Raw genomic sequence first — 23,500 nt, forward strand, 5'->3', positions numbered from 1 at the left:
CTTGTGTGTGTGTGTGTGAGAGAGAGAGAGAGCGAGAGAGAGAGAGAGCAAAATATCACAACAAACCGTGTCGTTATCATCCCCTTTGTTTCTCATACAATCTCATTTATTCCACTCTATATGGAGTTTATCACATAAATCTGTGCACATTTATGTCCAGATGCCTGTTGCGTCAGGATCCGCCCACTGCTAGATAAAGCCCCGCCCGCTCTGCACCTGGGTTTCCCGCCGAAGCTCGCCGACTAGAGGCAAAGGACCACAGTTTCTCCACGCAGCCGGGCAAGCGTTAGAGGCTCTTCAGAAGAAACCGTTTTCCTCACTACTTCGCTGTTCTCCAGATATTTCTGACTCTTGTCGAACACTAGGATCGAACGTTTTTGTGTATTTCGTGTTCATGTACTCGGACATTTGAAGGAAAACGGCGCATTAAATGAGTTGAGTTCGACACACACACCGCATCATCCTCTCGTCAGGTTGAGCTTCATCCGAGCCTCGAGCTCACTGTCCTTCTGCACACCGGAGCGTCTCTAGAGCTGTGTGCACTGGAGTTTGACGGACACATTTTCTGCTTCATCTTGGAAGTACACGTTTAAGACTAAGAAACATCACTAATATATCAACCGAGGTCGAGGACAGGAAATTATTTTTTCTTTCACAACGTCGTTACGCATGGTGGGAATTTCTACCTCTTTTCAGTGTAAGTCGCTCAGTTACTGGCTTTATCTCTAATTTCCCTTCATCTCACATGAATACTTACCCGTCTGCGCACTTTAGCCACGTTTAATAAATTTATTACATGCTTTATTTAACATTTGGGTAAATGACAAACACTTTATTATTTTTCTGTCGCAGAATACTGTTATATGATTGTTATAGCCTATGTTCGGTTTGCCCACATTGCTTAATATGTAATATTATTTACAACGTAAGGCGAATATCACCTACAATACATAATAATACATAGAAATGTCATTTTTAACGTTACCCATATGATTTTAAATGGCCACTTACATTTTTTTCTAATGGTTCGCTGCTATAGATTTTAACTAAATTAACGTTGTAGGCATTTCCCTCTATTTGTAAACACTGAAAAACATCGCTCATACTAGCTTTCTTTCATGTTACGCTCATTAATCTACTCTGGATTTTATGGCATATTTCATATCATCTTTATCGTTTTGAAATATATTGTATCGGGTTTCCCCCCGTAACTAAAGGAAAATATTGTGTAAGAGAATTTATGACAGTGATTCTCGTTGTAAATTGCAATACTATATTGGCAAACTATAACGTTATATATTTTTCTATGAAGATGGATTATGTGTTCTGTGTCTTATCTCACGTGCTCTGTAAATTCTTTATCTTATATTCTATAGTTTTGAAAACCAAACACCAAACTTAGGTCTTGATTTTACTAATTTTAGAATTCGTAATTTTCTTTTTTTCAAATATATCATATATTTATTAAATATATTATATTCAATAAAAATAATATAACAGACATTTAACTTATTTCTACAGTAATTCATCATAACATTCTTACTAATGTATGAAGTAAACCATTAACCACCAACATTAACTGGCGATCAGCATGTCATCTGTTGGCCGAGTTTAATATCACCTCCGTCTATAAACACATTAATGGTCTCTAATAAGCTTGAATTGTTGCTGGCCAGTCTGCGAGCTTCTCACGCGTTGCAAATTTGATCAAATCAAATGTTTGATTGCAAGCACAGGTAAACATCTGGTGTGAGACAGGAAGAAAATTGTGACAGCATGATGCATTTAGAAGATGCTTTATAAAATGTTAATAAACAACGTTTTAGAGGAGGCGTTTGACAACTGGGATATGACAGTGGATTAAAAAGCTATGTTTAATTGTGACAGAACAATCAGTCACAGTTGTGACATCACAATTTAGGATAGGTTTTTGACAACAGCGATATATATTTTGAGAACATCAATAACTATTAAGATGCACCTGAGAAGTGTGATTTCACAAAGGTGTGTTTAACAATTGCGATATCAAATTTGATGAACTGATCCGTTGACAACTGTGACATCACAGTGGAATGACAAAATGAGTCTGAAGCTGTATTGACGACTGTGACTACACAATGGATTGAAAAGATGTGCTTATCAATTGTGACTTAGCCAGCTTTTTAAAAAGCTGCTCCTGTCACAATTGTCAAGCTCATCTTCTCAATCCATCATGATGTGAATAGTTTGCTCTCAGCGCTTAAGTTCTCTCATGACTGAAGAGTTGAGCCTTTAAAGTTTAAAGGCTGGATGGGTAAAAGTTGAAAATTAAAGGGTAGAATTTTATTTTCCTTGCCCTCTGTGGAAGCCTGTGTGTATTTAAGCTGGAAAAAACCCAAAGGGATTGTGAAGAACTGCTGTTCCCTTGACAAAATTTGTTTCACAGTTTGTGTTGCTCATGTTAAATTTATGCTTTTTTATTTTTGTATTTAACAATAAGTCAGAGTTATTTTGTAATCTTGAGCATTCTCATCTAAAAGTAGATTTACATTTTATTTTCCCAAAAGGGGTTTCTTTTACTCTCATAGTCATACAGTTCAGTTTTTTAAAGATATGTTATTCCCTTATATTTGTGTGATTCAGAAAATAGAGGGTAATGACCAGCAATAACTGCTGTAACTATGACACTCTTCACTGTGAATTGGTCATCACCTCATTGAGGTCTTTGCACATGTCTCCTGTCAACACGAGATTCATATTGGAGACCATTGGACTGTGCAGGTAGTGAGCATACCTTGATTAAAGGCAAACATAGTGTATGGTAGCCGGAGGTGAGGGTTCGGTGAGCGATAAGCACCGTGTGTGTGTGTGTGTTTGGAGCCAGCATTAGCAGGCAGCAACATCCTCTGGCTGAGGCCATCTGCACAGCCACCAGCCTGCCTGCCTCACACCTGTTCCCCTCTCCTCCACTCCAACTGGTCTCACGCGGGTCAAACGCATGAAACCAGACACTGCCGCAGCATAATGAAGAGATGACTCGACTGCCCACACCAACAAACACACAGCTGTGTGTGAGAGAGAGATATGGAAATACTCATCCATTATTTTTAGGTATGTTCGATACATATTTACTCATAATGGTTTAAGCTTATATCTAAATTTAATACATATTTTCTGTAAGGATGATCTATAAATATGCACCATGCATCACTAGAAATTAATTAACTAGTCAGCGTGAATCTTTTTTTGTTTTTGTCGCATTCATGAAAGACGAGCATTGTGTGTTCCACCGCTGATAAATGTGCTTCTCGTTTACCTTAAACGCAGAGCAGCGTAAAAACATTTGTAGTTAAGTGCTTACTGTGTATTTTAAATGACGAACAGCAGACGTTCTGGCCGAAAGCCAAGCATGTTATCATTGCAGTAACTCATTTCATTAGTGATGTCATTAACCCCATACATAAACTGGCAGACATTCTCACCAGACACTTGCACAAATACCCAGCATGTCTCGTTGCCTCACAATTTCTCTTTCATGCATGTTTAAATCAAAACCATGCTCTTTGTGCATAAGGATACAGAAACACACGCTGTACATTTTGCAGCGAGTAAACGGTATGTGTGCAAAAAGGTCTAAGCTGACAGACCATATAATTTATCTGGATGAATAAAAATTGTAATAACAAAAGGGAAGAAAAACGAGCGAGTTCAGTTACGCGACATCAGCCAAGTGCGTTATATGCACTCTTAATGTTTCAGCTCTTAAGGGAAACATTCCCAAAATGCATTAGCATTATTTCACTCGCATCTCTTTCCATTGAGCTATATCATGTATGAGGCTCTTTATATTCATTGAGGGCTACTGTTGGACTTGCTGACACACTCAATCTTTGGCTGTAAATAAGCGGCATGAGTTGTTGGGCTTTGTCAGAGGGGAGAAAGGGCCCTTATTTGCGAGGGCTGTAGATTTGACTCGACGTGAGTCTCCGTGGAGGGCCATGAATGATTGAGGCGGCCATCATCTCCCAGAATCCGTGCTTCGGATCGATAGGGGGCATAATGGCTACAAATTTTTCAACGAGGGGAATTTAGCGTGTGGTTATTGGATTTCATAAAGCATGAAAGTATAATGTGAGAGAAGAGGATGAGTGGTTTTTATTGTATCGTGGGGCTGGAGAGTACAATATAATGAGGCAATATAAAGTCAAAGGGGGATGTGTAAGAATTTACATGGGGCTTTTTTAGCTGATACTGTTTTTACAAAACAAATTTGTCCTAGGTATTAATTTTTGTATATTAATTTTAATAAATTTAACAATAAAGAGTGGAGAATTTCAAATAGATAATTTTATGTTAATATAAAATATTATATATTTAAAGTCAGACATTTCTGATCAGGTCATAACTAATTCTTGAAATTCATGAATATTGATATAGTAAACTAAATACTCCATTTCTGATGGCTTAAAACAACAGAAGGATTTGAACTTGAAAATGTGGTCTATCTGAACCTGAGCCGTCATTGTGGTCCAGACTGGGGTTAACTAAACAAACCGCTGCTCCAGCTGACAGGTGTCCAGGCCGCCCAGCCTTGCTCACTATCTGTCTTCCTTTCTCTCTTTCTCCTTCACTCTCTCTCTCTCTGTTAATACAAGATTCACTTGCCAATTAACTTCTCTTTCTCTCCCTTCCTCTCTTATTCCAACACGTCGTCTTATTCACTCACATCCATCAGCCGCACTCACTCACGCACACGCTAAACTACCGCTCTGTCTTCTGTCTCTCGCTCGCTCTCTCTCTCTCCCCCTCTGTTTATTTTCCTGCCTCCATCTGGACCAGGCTGATATTGTAATCGCCCTAATGCACATTGCCTTCCCCTTAGACACACACACAATGTGCCATCCTGACAAGCCCCTTTATATTTCAGATAAGCCGGGGATGTGTGTTTAATGAATACAAAGCCGCGGTGTGTCGCCGTGCACTCTGCCAGAAGGTAATCTTATTGAATAGGTGCTTTTCAGCGATGCAGAAGACGATAGCGGCACAGGAGTGAAGATGTAACCTGTTATCTTGTGCCTCCTCTATTTTCCCGTCACAGAATTTACATTTAAAGATTAGCTGTAAAAGGGTAAAAAATTCAGGGTGCTGAAGGTGTCAGCATGAGTGTGTATGTGTGTGTGTTGAGGGGGGGATGGGGTGGTCCAAGGGAGCGTGACTTTAGCAGGAAGGAGTGAAGAAGACAAAAAAAAACACACAGGCTCTGTCATACAGGCTGTATCTGGCCTGCGTTTCAGCCTCGCGGCATCGCTATCTCGCTCCAGACCGAGTCTCTGCTCTGTGGGAACAGAGATTAGCACATTGTTATCTGTAATTGGGTTTTGTCTGTGGATTCAGGGGCTGCTTTTGCCAAGGAGAAGGTGAGAATGGCACATGACCAACATTACGCTTTGGCATATCAGTGTAAAGGCATGATTGATGGGGAATATGGACTGTGTAATGGCTTCATTAGGGTTTACTTCTTTTTATGAGGTAACAATTGCTGAGGGATGGACTCAGCTCTTGCAGGAAGTCTATAAAGCTTCTCCATAAAAAAGGGTGACAAACTGCCAAAGAGACGTCAGAAACCTTTCAGTGACGTTTATCCTTTTGCTACCTTTACAGTAGCTTATAGCTAGGGGTGGGCAGTATGACCAGATCTTATGTTTGTTCATTTCATGTTGAGTTATTTCGCTGGACTTTTAACAAAAAAATCCTTTATATATTAAATAACCATGTAATAATGCCTGGAATAATGAATCATGTGTATAATAATTGAATAATCCAAGTGAACACCAAAAAAAAAAAAATATTATTATTTGAACGATTACAGTGTACCTTTAATTACTTTTCTTTGATTATTTTTTCTTGAAGTAAACTGAAAGATATGATTCATAGTAATGCACCAAATTATTTTCTGACTGACGCATAGAAACTGAGTTTTCTTTTGGCCAAAAATCAAAACTCAAAATAAAGTTTTAATAATTACATTTGGGTAATTGAATTCTTAATGTTTTAAGGTGATAAATTAAACCAGTTATAAAGTTCTTTGGCAAGGAGCCATCTCAATATTTCAGACAACAAATTTTACATATTGCTACTCTACCATAATTTTTGGTTATGGTGAAGTGCGTCTACAGTGTTGACATTTACTTATTGTAGCTTATTCACGTTGTATGCATGAAAAAGACACTGACAGTCAAAATATGTCATCAAAGAATTGCTTATTCAACTGTTTTGGTCAATGATTTTGGCCCTCCAAAATGTTTTTGTCAGGAAAATTTAATAATGATTCTTGGAATCAGTGCAGAAATAGACTCACATTACATGACACTTGAGATAAACAAAGGACTCAAAACAGAAATACTGATGTTATAAAGCAGATGAGGACACGTTCTGGACTGTTATAGATCAAAATGCATTGTACCTGAAATGCACCCAAATGAATCTGAATCAAATTTAAATTTGAATCGAATCGAATCAAATCTAATTGAATGGGGAAATCTGTATCGATAACCAGCCCTACTTGCAGCTATTACTGTATTCTCAGTTTACATGGAGTACAGATGCATTAAGGACTACCTTTTTCTGTAATTTATGGCATCAGAGTGGGAATCTGTTGGCCGTATCTGTTCAGTCACTAATGTTTGATTCATGGGCCGCTCACGCCCATTAATTTTGATTTATGGATTCTGATATGTATTTATGAAAAGGGCACCCACTCGAGTGCAGCCTCTGTGGCCCAGTAAAGAGGAGTGTAATTAAGATTTGTTTTGAGCCTAGAGGCTCGACTCCTTCAAGAGCTATGGATCAATAGGCAGAGACAGTAGACCCCTGTGTGTTCACTACACATATTGACACGCTCGGTCAATTAGAGCTCCCGAGAAAGCAGAGAGCAAGCGAGCAGAAAGACGGCGAGAACAAGACGGATCGGTAGAATTGTACTCACCGCTCGTACGGTCTGAATAAATGAAAAATAAGGTAGTATGCAATTGTGTAACGCAGTGATTTTCCAAAGCACACAATGCCATATGGTGTGCATTCATTATAACGTCTATAGATTCTTACACCGCTAGAGAAAATAACACCTGGTATTCAATAGCTTCTTCATAAACTGAGTATACAGACTTTTTCAAAAAGAATTTGTGTGTGTGTGTGTGTGTGTGTGTGTGTGTGTGTGTTTGCTTGTCTCTGGATTAGTCCAAATTGTATTGAGGCTATAGTTTGTGGCTTTCCTGTTGTTGGCAGTTAGTGTCACAGACACTGTGGTGGGACAATAGCTCTGTGGTGTAGCACACTAGAAGATTGTGTTGTAGCTGAATGATCAGCAGGTGCCTTCGAGATAAACGTTCCGTGTCAATTATTTCTAGAAGAGGTGATTCATAAGACGGGGCTGAAGTGTAGAAGTAGAGGAAGACAGAGCGTGGGGGAGCAGGTAAAGAGGAGCATGCGCCCGGGTGGATGAACCTCTTCGTTTTCAATGCGGCTTTGCATAAAAGAGTCATTTTGTTAAACGTCCATTGCATCTAAGCTTTTGTTAGCCATGAATGGAGGGGGCACCCCTGGCGCATTAAAATTGTTTGTAGCTGCAGAATGAATGGAGAATTGCGCTGAATTACTTGACATTATCTCCCCATGTTACCATCATCACTATTGGAAAGACTAAAGGAGCCGTTATAACACAAAAGTCAAAGTATAACAATATATGAATCACCATAGACCAAGACGATAATGCATTGATTACTCAATTGCTTATTTAAACATAATGCTCTGAATTACGTCAGTACCACTGGACTTTTCCTGACAAACGAGGTTCCTCTGATAAGACTCTCGTATGCAGACTTCGTAGAAACCATTAAATGGGAATGAACCTTGTCTTAGATCCTGTTTATGGCCATATGGATGTGAGCATGTTTTTTTAAACAGCTGGGAAGGAATTCATCCTGCCAGGAGCCATTCCTGGTCACTCAGGACTTCCGCCATTAGCAGCACGGCTCCACCGCACGCACATGACCACAGAATGAACCCACAGATGGGCACTGGCCTCGGCTGCCACAGACCTCCGACACGCCAGTCATGTTTCAGACCCCTCCAAAAGAAGATACTGAAGAAGATCAACAAAGCAGATCAAGTCCAGCAAAGTGATGTAGTGCTCATGGTTATTGCGTGACTTGTGTGCGGTATTGTGGAGTGGATCTTTTTGGATCAATAGGGTCTGAGTTGAGGGGGTCGGGAGAGAAGGGCAGTGATCCGTACCACTTTAATTTGTGCGGAGTATGTGGGTATAATTAACCTTTATGTGAGTGGCACAGCCTCTAAGGACCTGAGATTCTGCCTGCAAAAACAATTTGGAGACATTTATATTAAGGTTCCCCCGATATGAAAAAATCTAGACGATTATTTTCATGTTATGGCTGAAATTAGAATTCAGTATTATTATGTCTAAATAAACTGAAAGAAATGCACTAAAAACTAAAATCGATCATTTTAAACGCTGCATAACAACATTGTAATGTTTAATACAAGAAATTAATATTCTTTTTAAGACTTGCTCAAGATTACCTTTAACAGTCTAAATTATTACTGTTTTAAAGATTTAACTTTGAGTGTTACTGACTGATGTGGATAAAAAATAAAATAAAAATAAAAAAAAGTCTAATATCAGCCGTTAGCTGCATTGCATTGTATTTGATTTTGGATGGACAGTGAAACTGACTATTAATATGATGCATTTGGTTTTACAGTTGAAAGATTTTTATTTGATTTCTGAATACTCCTGGTTTTAATGTGACTCATCCGTGCACATTTTCTGCTGACATCGCCACGGCCGTGTTGGCTATTGGATAACTTTAACCATTAGGAGCAATTTAGGCATTGTTTGAGTCCCACCCGAATTTGTTTTTGCAGTTTTTGGTTGGGAAATTTTATGCTGTATATATCATTTTATGCTGACTTTAAGACTTGTAATTGCATGAGTTTGCATGAGTCCCAAAGAAATGGGGATATTTGGCAATTTTCAGTTTGGCAGAAAAGTTCCTGAACAATGTATCCAAGCATATATAGGTCTACGTATGGATTAGAGTGGCATTATGTGGTATTTCACTGCGCTGTGGTCTCTCTCTGATTTATTCCTTTCAAAATACTCTTCAGCGCCAGTGTTTTAAATAGCTGCACATTGCGGCGAGTGGCGCAGCTATGGTAAAATTGAGACCCCTCTCCGAATGGGAAGGGGTCTCATGGAGCAATAAAATGGCAGTGCGTATAAATCCATCTTGCCTTATAAGGTCAGAAATGTTTTAAGTTGTTTCAGGACAGTTGTGTGTGCCAGTAATTGTTCTCCCATCTGTCTTAATGTGTCTTTATCAACATCTGGTTTTGTAAGCTATACTTCAGTAACAAGTATCCGTTATGTGTCAAGGGTTCCCAGTCCTGCTAGCACGATTAGCCTAGCCTTGACTACTGCTCCGAGTGCAGCGCCACATATGCTTGCCATTACTCCATACCATTCACAAAATGTAATAACTTTTTAGGGGAAAGATGTGTGCATGTGCCTGTTTTTCTTCTTCTCTTCACTTTTTCCATAACTGTAAAGAATTATTTTGGTCTGGTTTTAATGTTCCCCCGGTGACTGGACAAATTACTGGCTCACAGGACGTTCAGGGCTGTATGAGTGAAACGTGAATGGCTCATCCCTCCAAGCACAGCCCTGTCTGCACCTCCCTGCGTACCTTACCAACACAGAAAGCGAGAAAGACGTCTTCCAGCCGTCTCGTTTGGAGCATGAAAGGAGATGCGTCTGTAACGAACCCATCCCCTGCTCTGAGGCTCTGGGCTCAGAAACGTGCTCACACTTTGGCAGCGATGCAAAGATATGATCTTAATCTGCTATTTCCTCTTTGGCAGTATTAAATTGTCCACATAATAATTCACAGCTGCACTGGGATCAAATATAATGGTGCAGCTGCAATTTTATGTTTGCGAATTTTAACTGTTCTTTCTTTCTGTCTCACCGTCTCCCTCCAGCCCCACCTCCTCCTGGCACCATATGGGAGATGCTGCTACAGTCAAACGAAGGGGGTTTGTGCTTTGGATGTGGTATGTGAGTCATGTGCAGCTGAAGCACCTTGATGGTTAGATTGTATTGCAGTTGCGCGCGGTGTAGCATGTGCTCTCAATAGAGGGATTAGGAGCTTGTCATGGTTTCATTCACCCTGAGACACTTGATTCCAAACATTTCCATCCTCCGGAGACCTAATCGCATCTAAAATTTGCGTTGGCCAGGTCACGGTCTGAATGCTCACCCTTTTATAGCTACTTAAAGCTATCCCTGCGGTATTTTTTGTTGCTATGTGCAAACCTGTAGATTTTTAAATTGAATAGTCAGGGAGCTGTCAGTCTGATTGAATAGTTGAGTAATCAGTGTATTAGGCGTAGTCCACACAAAAATAAAATTTCAGTCATCATTTACTCACCCTTGTTTCAAACCTTTAACCTGTTTGTTTTTTTTTTTCTTTTTGAATTTTTTATTTTTTTTATTTTTAATACGGTATCCAGAGAGCATGGAAGACAGCGCTCGTCACTGACAAGGGGGTCCTTTTGGACGCAGCCTCCCAAAGCACTTATTGCCAAAGAGATTATTTGTCATGCACGGCCTCAGGCTATTGCTTTTAATGACAGCGTAAACGGAAAAGTCGGTGGCTGATTAGAGAGCGTGCACGCACAGCATGCTTATTCAGATCTCACTTTTGGCTCCCGTCTGGTGCTCTCTGTCACTCCGCACCAAACATGACTCTCTTAAAAGGCCCCTTGCATCAGCTGAGCGCTGGAGGCGCCTGTGTGTGTGTGTGTGTGTGTGTATGCACAAGATGGATTAATGCTATAAAAAGAGAGTTGGATTTATCTGCAATTGGCACCACGTTTTTCTCCACGCAGTATTTGATGCCCGAAGAGGAGGAGAGAGAAGAGAATGCCTTTATTCAAAACAACTGTTTGTGAGTAATTAACATATGAAAGGAAGCTTACAGTCTGGCAAATCCCTGCACTTGTTTTCAATTATTTATCCACATTCTGGGAGGGGGGAAGGGGGTGGCGGAGGTGGGTGTCGATCACGGAGGGAGGGTGGCGGGTGTATGCAGAACCATGAAAAGAAAAGTGATTTTGTGAGAGGGCCTCTGGGAATTTGCTATCAGACATGATGAGATGAAAATGGAGTTAAGCCAAAGAGTGGATTATGGGTAACGCAGAGGGTCGATGACGAGCGGATAGTGAAATGGAATGAGAGCAGACTAGAATTCCAGATCAGCGTGATTATTGGATATACCTCGGCTCATGCCTGCCGTCTCCCCGAGGCACTGATCTTACGAAAACGGATGGGAAAGACAAGGCCACAACTGACCTCAGGGTGAGCTGTTCATAGGACACGAGGAATGACAAAGATAAAGAAAGAAGGACTGGATGGAATAAAGTTTTCACAGGCTTTTGTCAGGGTGGGGCCTTCCTGTGTTCACCGATGCCACAGGCTGGAGATTGATGGACAGGGCTGCAGGGCAGGATTGTATCAGCACTGAGCAGAACTAGTCAGAGGAAATCGAGGGAGGAGAAGATCAGGCAACCCTGTTAGAGACAAGAGAGAGAGAAGGAAGATTGAGAGTGGAGCGCAGAACGATTGAACAGACGTATAGTCGCTGTGCCAGATGCCACAAAATATAGAAGCAGGAAGAAGTGAGGGAGGAGAAGGAGGATTGAAACAGGAGGAGATGGTCTGAACAGCAGCACATTCAGAAGCATCATATAGTATCATGTTTTAATGTGCGGATTTGAATCACTCTTGCAAGCTGTGCTTGTTCGCCCATAATCACTAGCTTTATTTATGATGGGCTCTGGAATAATGTTATAATCAGATTGCCTCGTTTATGGATAATGCAGGCTGTTATGTTATACGTTGTACAGGGCAACATAACTTTGCAGATCCATGTCTTTTTTATGAGGGTGATGGTGCAAACCAATGCAAAGTATTTCAGTAGAACTGAACATTTGTGGTAAGTGTTGCATTTGTAGTAGAAGCGTGTAGCTGGAGGCTATAGAGGGTTCAGTTAACTCCCGCTGTCCTCATTCTCGCAGATCTCACTCGTTCAAAGACGTCTGCCTTTGTTCATGCCATTAATTTCAGTCTCTGACTTTGGAGTGCCTGACAGTGCCATTGATCTGCTCTCTGCATCTTGATCTCTTGAGTTTCAGCAGAGTGTGTGCAAAGGGATTGTGTGGGTTGTTTTTGTTGTTTTTTTCTAAAACACTTTTAAGAGCAAATAGTGTTGTGTTGATGTGGAATCGTATTCGCTACTGCACACAGATTCCACATTGCACGTGTCTGTGTTTACTGTCCTACTGTCATGGATTTTTGGCTGTGCTGGGCTCAAAATTGACTTAGAGTCATGAAATTCTTTGCCAGTTGTCTTTTGTTTTTGTTACAAAAAAGTTACATTTAACTGTACATAAATAATTACATAAACTCTAAATAAATATAAATGAAATCAAACAGTTAAAAACGCATCTCTTCCATCATAGTTTGACCCTATAACTCTCTCTCTCTCTATTTTAATTCTATTTTATGTATTTATTTAATTTTTTTATTATAAAAAAACAATTGACCCTCCTACACTTGCACTCTATTCTATTTATATTCACATTTTTTTCTTTTAAAAGAAAAAAAGACCCTCCAACACTAATATTCTCTATTCTTTTTCTATTCTTTTGACTCGTTTTATTTAAAATATTTTTTATCACCATTTAATCACAGCCTAAAGCTTGCAATGGCAATGCTTGAGGCTATTACCTTTAATAGTTTTAAAGTAATTAGTGTTATAGCATCTAAAGTGATATTGATATTTTTATTATCATATTAAATATATTTTAATCACAGACATGCACAAAATGTGTTTTATGTTTTATGTGGTATTTTTTACTTTAATAATAGTATTTGTAAAGTTGGAAAAGTGAGAAAATCACTTTCACATATGGTGAAGCTGTTGTGCCCCTGGCTTTCCTCAGCTAATGGACGAATGTAAACTCTGAATTGAGAGCAACGGTTGTGTAGTCCCCTCTCCTCTTCCACCTCAGTCTTCATGCCATCTGTGGGTTTGATTTAGTGGCTAAGAGGCTTTCTGAGCAATGGACAAGTGATGTTAATAGCACACATATGCCACAGGACTGTTTTCGTTTTATGGCTCTGACATGAAACTGTTTTGATTTGAGCGAGGCCGAGCATAACTCATCCACTGCTGCGCCGGTCACCATATATTTTATTAACAGCAATGAGTTTCTCTTTTTATTTCCTTTGTATCCGTTTCTCTCTTTTTTTTTCTCTTTCTAGTAGTGGCGGTAACTTTATTTGGCATGTAGTACACACACAAAAGCGCCTCTGCAGGTTGACAGGCTGCTCACCTCACAACATATCTGCAGTGCCCGTTGTCATGGTAACTGCAGCGGGCTGCTGGCAGTACTCTGTGATCGGAGGTGTGCTGAAGTAGAGCAGTGCTGACCAGAGGGATGCTTGGGGTCTGCCCGGGACACCCGGGGTCAGCGTGCCACAGTCCATCCTCACCTCACTGAGGCTAATGAATATTTCATGAGGATGGTGGAAGTGTTTTATCCTAATCTGCGAGTATAGAGTGTGGACATTTTTGAAATCCACGCCTCAGCTCCTCCTCGATGGACTATGTATTGTTTAGAAGAAAGAAGTAAGTGGATTTCCTGTATCCTCACGCCTTTGAATAGAGATGTGTGCCACATTTTCTGTGGTAAAATGGAGTAATATGCTATTATTGGTAACTGAAAGCATTTTCAAATAAGCTAAAATATTTAAAGGAAACATTGAAAAAGTAATAAAAATGAAAGTGTCTATTATCGGAAGAAACAGCTGAAATATTCTTCTAAATATCTTCTTTTGTGCTATTCAGAATAAAGAAAGACATACAGGTTTGAAACAACATGAGGGTGTAAAAATATGATTTTTGGGTGAACTATGATCATACAAGGGCAGGAGCTGGGTGTTCCTCAAGAAGGGCAAGAGTGGGGTGGATAACTGCAGCTTGTTGATGCCCCAGTCGTGGCTTGCGGAAGCCTGATAGCGGGACCAACCTCTGGACCAGGACAGTGGAGGTCAGTCTGTGAGCTCGCCCGCCCTCGGGGCTTCCGACTTTAATTACCTGAGGAACAAAACATCCCGGCTTGCCGGTGGGGGAAGAGTGTGTGAACGTGGGATATCGGGGCCACGCAGTCCTACAGCAGCGACATCCTGCCCGGGGAGGCCGGGCCCTGTCCGTCCTGGTTCCTGACAGTGGGCTATCTCTGCCGGGCCCGTGGTTCCTTCTATTCTAAAGGCCATTGTGTGGAGAAGGGCTGGGCCAGGAATGACTGGTTCCTGTTGGGCTCGATCTCTCGCTCAGCCAACTCCGGTCCCACTGACAGATTCCTCCTGTTTTGTTTTGCTCTCTCTCTTTTTGTGTTAGTCACTCGTGAGGATACCGAAAGTAATAACAGGACTGAGGAGAGCCTGCATTGTGCAGCTTCTGTCCTCTTTCCACAATATGTTTGCATTACATAATCTAAACATAAGCTGAGACAGCTGGCATCCTCACTTTCGAAAAAGTTGACAAAAACGTTATAAAGCAGGAACATCTTTTTTTCTCTCTCTATTCAACATTTGCTGATGAATCTGTCAGTGTGCATCTGGACTCGCCTCTGAAAACTGAACGGCTCTTGATCAGGATTTAGAAATGAGATGTAGGTGTTTTTGTTCGTTACCTAAATGCAGACGCAGACACAATGAATCTGTCACTCTGTACGTGTTGGTGTGTGCGTGTATGTGTGAAGATTTCATATCTGAAGTGTGTAATACTAGCACCACCTAGTGTGCAAACACTAAAGGGATGAGCCACGAAGGCATCTCTACCTCTTTACATGTTATGAGAATAAACAGACTTCAGAATAACGTCAAACTCCACCGCCTAATGAAACATGCTCTGTTTTCTGCAGCAAGTAAGAGAGGCTCAGCTGTCAGATGGTGGCTGGACTGGGCTGAGAGCAGAGTCTGGCTCGGGTCCAAATGAGGGGGCTGATTTGTTACTGACGACATGCTTTTCATGAATCAGCACAACTGCCTCTGTCACTTTCTAGTGTGAGCCACACATTCAGATGATACTTGCACACATTATACAGACTGGAAAGCGGGACCATTCTGCCATCACTGGAGTCTGGGGTGGGGGTCGGGGGGGGGTCTCTTTGGACCTGGTGACCGTTGTTGAGCTTGATTGGCGTGCACTGTGTGCCCGCAGTCATGCTGAAAAGGTGGAGTGGGAAAGTCATGAATAGCTGCGGAACACAGATCTGGCCCCGGCCCTCTGCCACAGCTTGCTCTGGGACTCAGGGACAGCAGAACGGACAGATGGCTCGGGACTGGACACACACACACACACATACACTTCTGCTTTTTCTCTTTTCTTTTTTTCATACAGACCCACAACACAAGTTACATATGAAAACTAGCAGTGATGCACCAAAACAAATTTTTAACCGAAACACCAAAACTGGAAGTGTTTTCAAGCTTTGGTAATTAAAATAGGTAATTGAACTATTCATGTTGTGTCTCAGTATTTCAGCCAAGCACATTTTAAATATTGCTACTCTAGCATCATTTTTGTTGTGAACTGTGTCCACATTGCAGACATGTTTATCTGTTTTTGCTTATCCATGTTGTGTGCATCAAAGGAGAGGGTTATTGAGATCAGGGATGTCACTGGGCATCCATTTATATTTATATTTGCAGCAATATACAGACTGTTTCACTTTGGCTTTATTACAGCATAAAAGCTCAACAGAGGCATGTTTGAGTTTTCATTGATGCCCACTTGTTCATATTTGTAGCGATTCTACATAAGATGCAGCATAAGCACTTCTGTGTTCGCTGCTTGTTTCTAGTGTTTTGCTCCTGCAAGGAGCATCTTCTTATGGTTTCTGCTGTCTAAGAAATATTACACTGTGATTCATACCCTCTTATTGGACACTCTTGCCCTTTGGGGTTTCTTTTGTGAGACAGCATCATACTGGCTGATCTAATGACCGTCTTACTTCCACAGTTCCTCCTCTGTCTCATTGCAGCCTCTGCAGCTAAGCCATCATACAAGCAGATCATCAGAGAGCTCTAATGGCTTCCAGCTGTGTGGAAAATCAAGCCCTTTGGGTTGGGTCGAGAAGCAGACAATGCACAAGAAAAACTGAACTAATTTAGGCCCTTTTTCAGCACCAACAGACAACAAAAGACACTGTTCCCTTGGTGTCAATGTGCTGCACAGGTCAAGGGGCAGAGCGTGTGGGGACACTGCATGTGTGCAACTCTGTCCCACTTTTCAAGTTGGGACCTTCACCTTGAAGGAAAAGACCCTGCAGAAGAGGTATCTGTATGCTCGCTGGCTTTCATGAAGCTCTTAAGCCCATCACGAAAAATCTGCCGCTATTGGTCCTTGGAACACGAAAGAAGTGGAATCCTTTCAGCTCACAGTTTCCTCAACACGCATTGTCTAATTCCTGCTCTTTCAGTCTGTTAATGCAGCCAACTCTTAAAGCAGGCCTTTATCAAGCCAGCCTGGAATTATATTCTCTTTCCACCAGCTCTGAAAGGGTTGTCAGATTGGTTTAAGGGGAGGGGAGGGAGGGGATGGGAGGGAGCCACAGAAAAGCCTGAATATTTAGTTTGCTACGTTGCTCCTCAATAAAATTCTGGACCTATTGGCTTTTGAGAAATTTACTTGTTTAGAGGCAAGGGGAATTGATGGATTTGGCTTTGTGCTGAGTGGACGTGAAGGTGTGTAAGCGCTGACGAAAGGAAGTTGAAAGGACTTTTTCTCACACACCTCATTGCAGGATATAAATGCAGGATGCAGCAAGGGTTTGTTTTTTACCTCATGGTAAGTGATCATCCTAGAATTGTTCAATTATGTTTACATTTTCAGACGTCAATGACGAGGTGTTTGAAAGCGTATCTGTCAGTAGCAGTCTATTTTTCTTGTGTCTTGTAGCACACCTTGCCTTTTATGACTTTGATAGCTACACTGCATTTTACTTCAGTATTTAAAGCTGCAGGAAAAAGCAAATGAGGAAATCTAGCATTGTCGGAGTGTTGGTAATGTTCATAATTTACAAGTGAATGCATCCACTGCCAATTAAAACAAATCAACTTTGTTTGACGCAGTGCCAGTAGGAACTTCCAGAAAAGTCGTTCTCTTTTTTTTGCCAGTGATTGAACATTTAAGGTATAATTATCCTGAGTATTGTATTATTACCCATCTCTGTGAAACGGTTGGGATGGTGAATCTCAGGAACTGCCTCTGCCATCGGAATGTGTCTTTGCCAGTGCTGTTTATCTCAAAGTCACACTCTGTTCAACCTCCAGTGTGGAGAGACAGGTTGGAGGCTGATGAAGAGAGAAATGTGCGAGAAGGAAAGATCCGTCTCTCCACCCCTCGCCTCTCAATCCTTTCCTCTCGCTCTCTCTCCTTAGTGTTTCCTCCACATGGAGCTCATCTGCTGTTTAAGGCGGCTGGGAGAAATGCCTTCAAGCTGACAGGGGCTGAAAGCCCAGACATATGTTAATCACATGTAGTGATGGCAGTCTGGGATGGGAAAGAGAGAAACAGCAAATCTGAGAAAGAGAGCAGAAAAAGAATGAATGTGGGGGGTGGGGGGAGAGAGAGAGGAGGAAGAGCGCCACTCTAGGGACTTAAAAAACAGCAGTGGAGGCAGATGCATGCCTTTGTTTGGACTCTCCAAATTGATTTTTCTTGGTTTTAATGAGGTTGTTCTTGCTTGGAAAAAATGGCGGAGGGGGGCTTATTGATACAGACAGGACGGCCGCATGCCGCTATTTTGGATGAGTCTGAAGCATTCAAGCATCCACACAGTGAGCTTTTAGATTTATGAATCAAGAGGTTGATAACTGAATCTGATAATCTGGACATGGCGAACATGAGCAAACATGCTCACTTCTATATATTTTCATCTGATATGAATGTAGTAGTGCAGTATGAAGTGAATCTGGTTAAGCAGAAACAGATGTGACTCAACTCAGATTGGTTGGTTGGACCAGAAGACGGTTGTTTTTGCAAGAGTGCTGTTAATTCAGACCATATGAGAGGACAGATTCACAGCAAATCTCTATATCAAACAGCACAAATATCTATCTATCTATCTATCTATCTATCTATCTATCTATCTATCTATCTATCTATCTATCTATCTATCTATCTATCTATCTGTCTGTCTGTCTGTCTGTCTATCTGTCTCTCTGTCATCTCTCTCTCTCTCACTCTCTCTTATGCGTGCTGTGTTTTCTGTGGCTGCTGCTTGTCAGTTGGGAGGGGTCAGTGGAGGAGGCGGAGAGCGTGTGTGTATGTATGTGCACGCATAGCTGTCATTGTCTCAGTCTGAAGGCTCAGGGAGCAAGCGTGTGCAGGATAACGCGAGGCCCCAGCGGCCACACGTGCCCTCGTTAGTGCAGGGCATCCCTGGAAGCAGAGCAGAACGAGAGGCAGGTCTCCATCTGTCTCTCTCAGGCTCTGAAAGCAGGAGGACAGGCTGCTCGACTCTCTCGCTCAGACCTGGTGTACCGGCCTCGGGGTCCTGTGCCACCCCTCTGCCCCTCGCAAAACGCAGAAAGACACAAAGAGATTAAGATTACAGGAAAGCTGGCAGAAATAGAGAAAATACCCTGGATTTTTTGATATCCAGTTTGTCTCCATCATCCATGATGCCAGGTGAGATTGGGAAGCTTTCAGTGTGTGTGACTTTGTCGGTGGGAAATTTTGCATGTGTTTTTTTAATGTAAATATCTTAAAATCCAGAAGTGGACTATATAAGACAATTTGAACTGCTTTTTGACTTTATTGACTGCTCTTGGAAGTTAGAAATTGCATAAACATTATTCAAATAATATATATTTTCATTAATGTATTTATTGATTATGTGAGATCTCAAAAAATACTTTTTATATACTAATGTGTTTTCTGATAAGCATGGATGAATGGCATATCTACCTGTGCAAAGGGAATACTGGTAAACTAGATTTTTTTTTTTAAATAGAATAATACAGAGCTCAATAATAAGGTGTTTTTTTCTGTTGGTGTGGTCATATTATTTAATTTATTGTATTATTTTACATTAAATGTTAATTTTTTGATGCAAAATGTTTTTAATTTGCAATTATAGCTGTCAATTCTGAAGCTATTATGTAACTTCATGAGGGCTAAATCCATGCACAAAGTATTGCTGGAAAAATGATAATGAATGATCATAAAAAATAGCAAAACCTTTTCAGTAGACTATCACAAATTCATTAGCCTTTTAACTTTTAATAGTCCCTTTAGGCACAATTGACCATGTTTCATTTATCACAGAAAAACCAAACATTATGTTCACAATACATAACAGTTCAAATACAAGACCTGTAGAAACAATGCAATGGCCTGATAGTCCATCAAATCTCTCTCACATCCATATTGTTGAGCCCTGTTCAGGAAGATCAGAAATCTGTTCTAGAAAGAGTAAAATCACTGTACAGGAGCATGAAAGTAAAGAAAGCAGACTGAGAGAAAGAAAATGAGAGAGGAGAGTTGCAGAGGGCAGCTGGCGTGCTGTGTGTGTGCAGGCTGCAGGGAGATCTCAGTGCTGCTCTTCACAGATGGTGTTGTGAGACAAGCTCTGTTGGCACTGCCGCTCTCCTGTGTGCCATGGCCACTACCTCTCTGCCAGCCAACCCGTCTGGTGCCCACCTCTCCGACTCCCTCTCTCCATCTACCCACCCTCGACTTCTCTTTCTGTTTGTTTCTCTTTCTAAACTTGCAAGTGTAACATTGTTGGCTGTGTATTTGGCTCAGTGTGACTGTGGTGGCTTTTTAAACTGAAGTTTGAATGAGGAAATTCTATGGTTGAGTTAATATCGTATTCAAATCTTTCATGAGTTATAGATGGTTGCATTTCTACATTTGTGCTTTATTAGGAACAGTATATGAAGCAAAGCATGGCTTTATTCTTTTTTTAAAGTGGCTGTTTCTTACTGATTGTTGCAGATCTGGGTTTTCGATTTGTTCTTTTCTAACGGCCACTTAAAACGTGTTTGTTAACATTGGCCTTTGTGTGAAGCGTGTGTTTATGAATTGTGTGTGCATGTGTAGAATTGTTCTGGGAAGCTCTGGAGGAAGCAGCTGTAAGCAGGCGCGTGTGCCAGGTCAGGGACACTTGAGCAGAACTGACACTGGGTTATTTCGGACACCCATCTGCACTGGAGCTACCGTTCCTCCAGGCCGCCGCCACGGACAATCTGTTCACTCGCTGGCAGAGTGCCAAACACAGTGCCGTCCATCTGTGGCAGGGACTGAAGCTCTCAGAGCTGAGCAGAGCTTGGCTCTTTCCTCTCCGACTGTAGTTTTATAGCTTTTTTTGTTAGCAAGAGTGTTTTCATACAACGTGTTTTAACGCATGTTCTCCGTTTGTGATAATATGCTACTGTAATGAGATAATGGTCATTCTTTTTGATAATGGAAACATGGTGAAGGTCCTGTAGTTTTGTAGCATTTTTGTTAGCAGAAGTGTCTTCATGGTGTTTAACAGTCTCTTAGTTTGCAATATTTGGTTGCAAGTTAATGCGTTTTCAATGCATTTTCTTAGATTTTGATATTTCGCTCACAGCTATAACAAAAATGTTTTCTTGGGCAGTATAGACACGAGGCTTAGGTGTTTGTAGTTTTGTATGTTTTCTTAGGTGGCGGGGGGGGGGGGGTTGCATTGTTCTTGATAGGACAGTGGAAATCTGACAGGAAGCGAGTGGGAGAGAGCGGAAGATGAGATCGGGAAAGGTTTGCGAGGCGTGATTCAAACTCGGGACACCTGAAGCGCATTTGCGCTATATATCACCGCACTGCCAATGAGGCTATCACTGCCAACTAGCTTTGTATGTTTTCTTGTTAAACAAAAATGCTTGCGTATGATTTTTCTTAAACATACTCTCTTAGTTCACTTGTGGTTAAAGCAAACATGTTTTTGTGCGATAGATTTTAAACATAATTTATTTGCAATATTTTGCATTTTGATTTTTCTGTTGTACTGAAAAGTCATTCTTTTTGTACAAAAACACACTAACACCATGTCTACACCAGACGAGACAGTTGTCGCGCCACGCCGCATCCAGTGTAGACAGCATCACTGATTATATTGAGTTCTTAGTACTTTGTTGCGCCGCGCCACTCGCGTCCGGTGTAGAAACAATGTAAGTGCTTGTATTTTCTGCACTTTTTACAATACATTTTATCACACTTTCTTACTTCTCAATATATTGATGGTGCATTGCGATACTATAACAAGAAAAAGGTCATTCTCTTGGGTAATATGGAAACAAGTACATTTGTACATTTTCTAATGCACTTTGTCAGTTTGCAGTATTTTACAAATGTTATGCTGCTGTAACAAAATAAAGGCTGTTCTCTTGGGTAATATGAAAACAAGAATCTCTCTAGCTTTGGAACTGTTGTATAAGATGTTTCCCATGCAATATTTTTTTATTTATTATTATTCTTTTTTTTGCCTAGTATGACAACATGGCTATTGACCCAAGTTTAAGTGTTAAAGACAGGCTCTCTAGAGTGTATTTAGTCATTAAGAAGCCACTCAGTGATGGCAGCCAATCAGTTGAGGGCCAGTCATTGCCTGGAGCTACGCCTCAGTTCCTTGTACTGAAAGCCATTAGCAAACTGTGGCCAGTGCCACAATCATGGGCGCACACACACACACACACACACACACATACAGAAAAGCGCTCCGGGTGGAAGTGCCCTGACGTTAGGTCATACTCCACCATCTCCTGCGTCTCCTGCCTGCCAGATGTGACTCGAACCATTTTTAAGGTCTCGTGGAAGGGAAGAGGAGGAGGGAGAGAGAGACAGAGAAAGAGACAGTTTGTGTGTGTGCACACAGTAATTGGGCGGGGGGGGGATGTGGTGGCTTAGTTGTTTTCTGAATCTGGTTCTACTTAGTAAATCTCCATCCAGGACTGCGTTTCATAAATTGTCAACATATTTTTCTGCGCAGCGGACTTAACTCACTCTAATTTTGAACACATGGCTTCTGTCATGTGATATTTTCAAAACACTTGCAGACAGAGGTCCCAGCAGAAATAAACCGTCATTCTGCCGCCAGGGTCTTTCTTTTTTCTCGCAATTGCCTTCCCCCCCGCCTCCTCTATGCCTGTCAGTTATTCTTTTATCACATAGCTGTGTTTTCAGTTAGCGAGAGCAATATATTATTAGCTCACATTTTTGAGTGTAGTAAAATAGCGCTTTGTTAATGTAAAACATGAGCCTCTTTATTATCTGTCGAAAATTGATTTGGCATCCACCGCCGTGGGCTCGACCGACTCGTCCTAGCATCAGAGACTTTGCCACGCTTTTGTTGCCAAGCGTGGAGAGACGTCCGTTCGTAGCTGACACAGCCAGTGAGAATAAGTGGCTGAAATGAATAAAGTGAATAAGTGGATAAAGGCCTGCAATTTGCAGGTTTGAGTGGTGCTGAGGGCAATGAGCAGAGTGCAGAGGTAATTGCAGACTGCTTGAGCTGCAGGAGAGGACAGGAGCTGTATATGGATATGGATGAAACATCTGACGTGTGTTCTCTTAGCGTTCTGAGAACCTTCAGGGCTCTCTGTGGGAACCTCATGAACTTCTCTAGCTTCTTTCAGTCTAGACTTCTGTTAGGCTTTCAGTAGTTGCATGTTGATGATCGATGTGGGTTACTCAGTGGCTAATAATGTATGTTGCTGATGTATTCATAATATGATTTAATGACTGTACACAAATATACTTACAACTGATAAAAATGATATGACAACTTATGCAACAACCAGTCAAAGCTTGGACAGATTTGATATTTCTCTTTAATAAAAAAAAAAAACATATTATATAAAAGCTTCAACATAGGTTTTGTAGACAAATACAAATTGTGCTTACATGTTATTTTCTTTACAAAACTAAACTTTATTTCATAGTTTTATCAAAAGTGTCAAGTTTTAATAACTTATTTTAAAGTGTAGAAATGAGTGATAATGAATGAGTAGATGTATCCAAATGTTTGATTGGTGGTGTGTTTACCAAAGACAGCAGATGAGTTTAAATGGAGAGCAGAAGACTTTTGTTTGTCTCATTAACCTCAGAATGAAAATTGAAACTCTAACAATCCTTTAGAGATTCAGAAAAGTTCTCAAGAATACCTCAAACTGTGATTTGCCATGATACCAAAGACTGTGAAGAGAAATCTGATGTAATTAGTCTTGGGAGAAACTAATGAGAAATATCTGATGTCATATTAATATTTCTCCTTTTTTCATCAGTCTTTGGTATCTTGGCAAATCTGAGCACAGTTTAAGGCTTTGTTGAAATCTGAATCTCTA

The 23,500-nt window shown here is 41.0% G+C and overlaps 1 protein-coding gene across 5 annotated transcripts in view; it reads left to right on the forward strand.

Moving 5' to 3' along the window:
* Window positions 1-218: 218 nt before the first annotated feature.
* Window positions 219-23,500, forward strand: part of runx1t1 (RUNX1 partner transcriptional co-repressor 1) — a 52,933-nt gene continuing 29,651 nt past the window's right edge. For 3 of the 5 annotated variants that reach the window (XM_042746049.1, XM_042746051.1, XM_042746052.1), the window contains exon 1: window positions 219-697. In XM_042746049.1, the coding sequence (XP_042601983.1) occupies window positions 670-697 (28 nt within the window). In that variant the 5' untranslated portion in view covers window positions 219-669. Of the gene's footprint in view, window positions 698-10,947; window positions 11,007-18,405; window positions 18,822-23,500 lie in introns of those variants that run through there. The other 2 variants (XM_042746050.1, XM_042746053.1) reach the window with 2 other exon arrangements.

This window comes from Cyprinus carpio, chromosome B19, assembly GCF_018340385.1.
Source record: "Cyprinus carpio isolate SPL01 chromosome B19, ASM1834038v1, whole genome shotgun sequence".
NCBI lineage: Eukaryota > Metazoa > Chordata > Actinopteri > Cypriniformes > Cyprinidae > Cyprinus > Cyprinus carpio.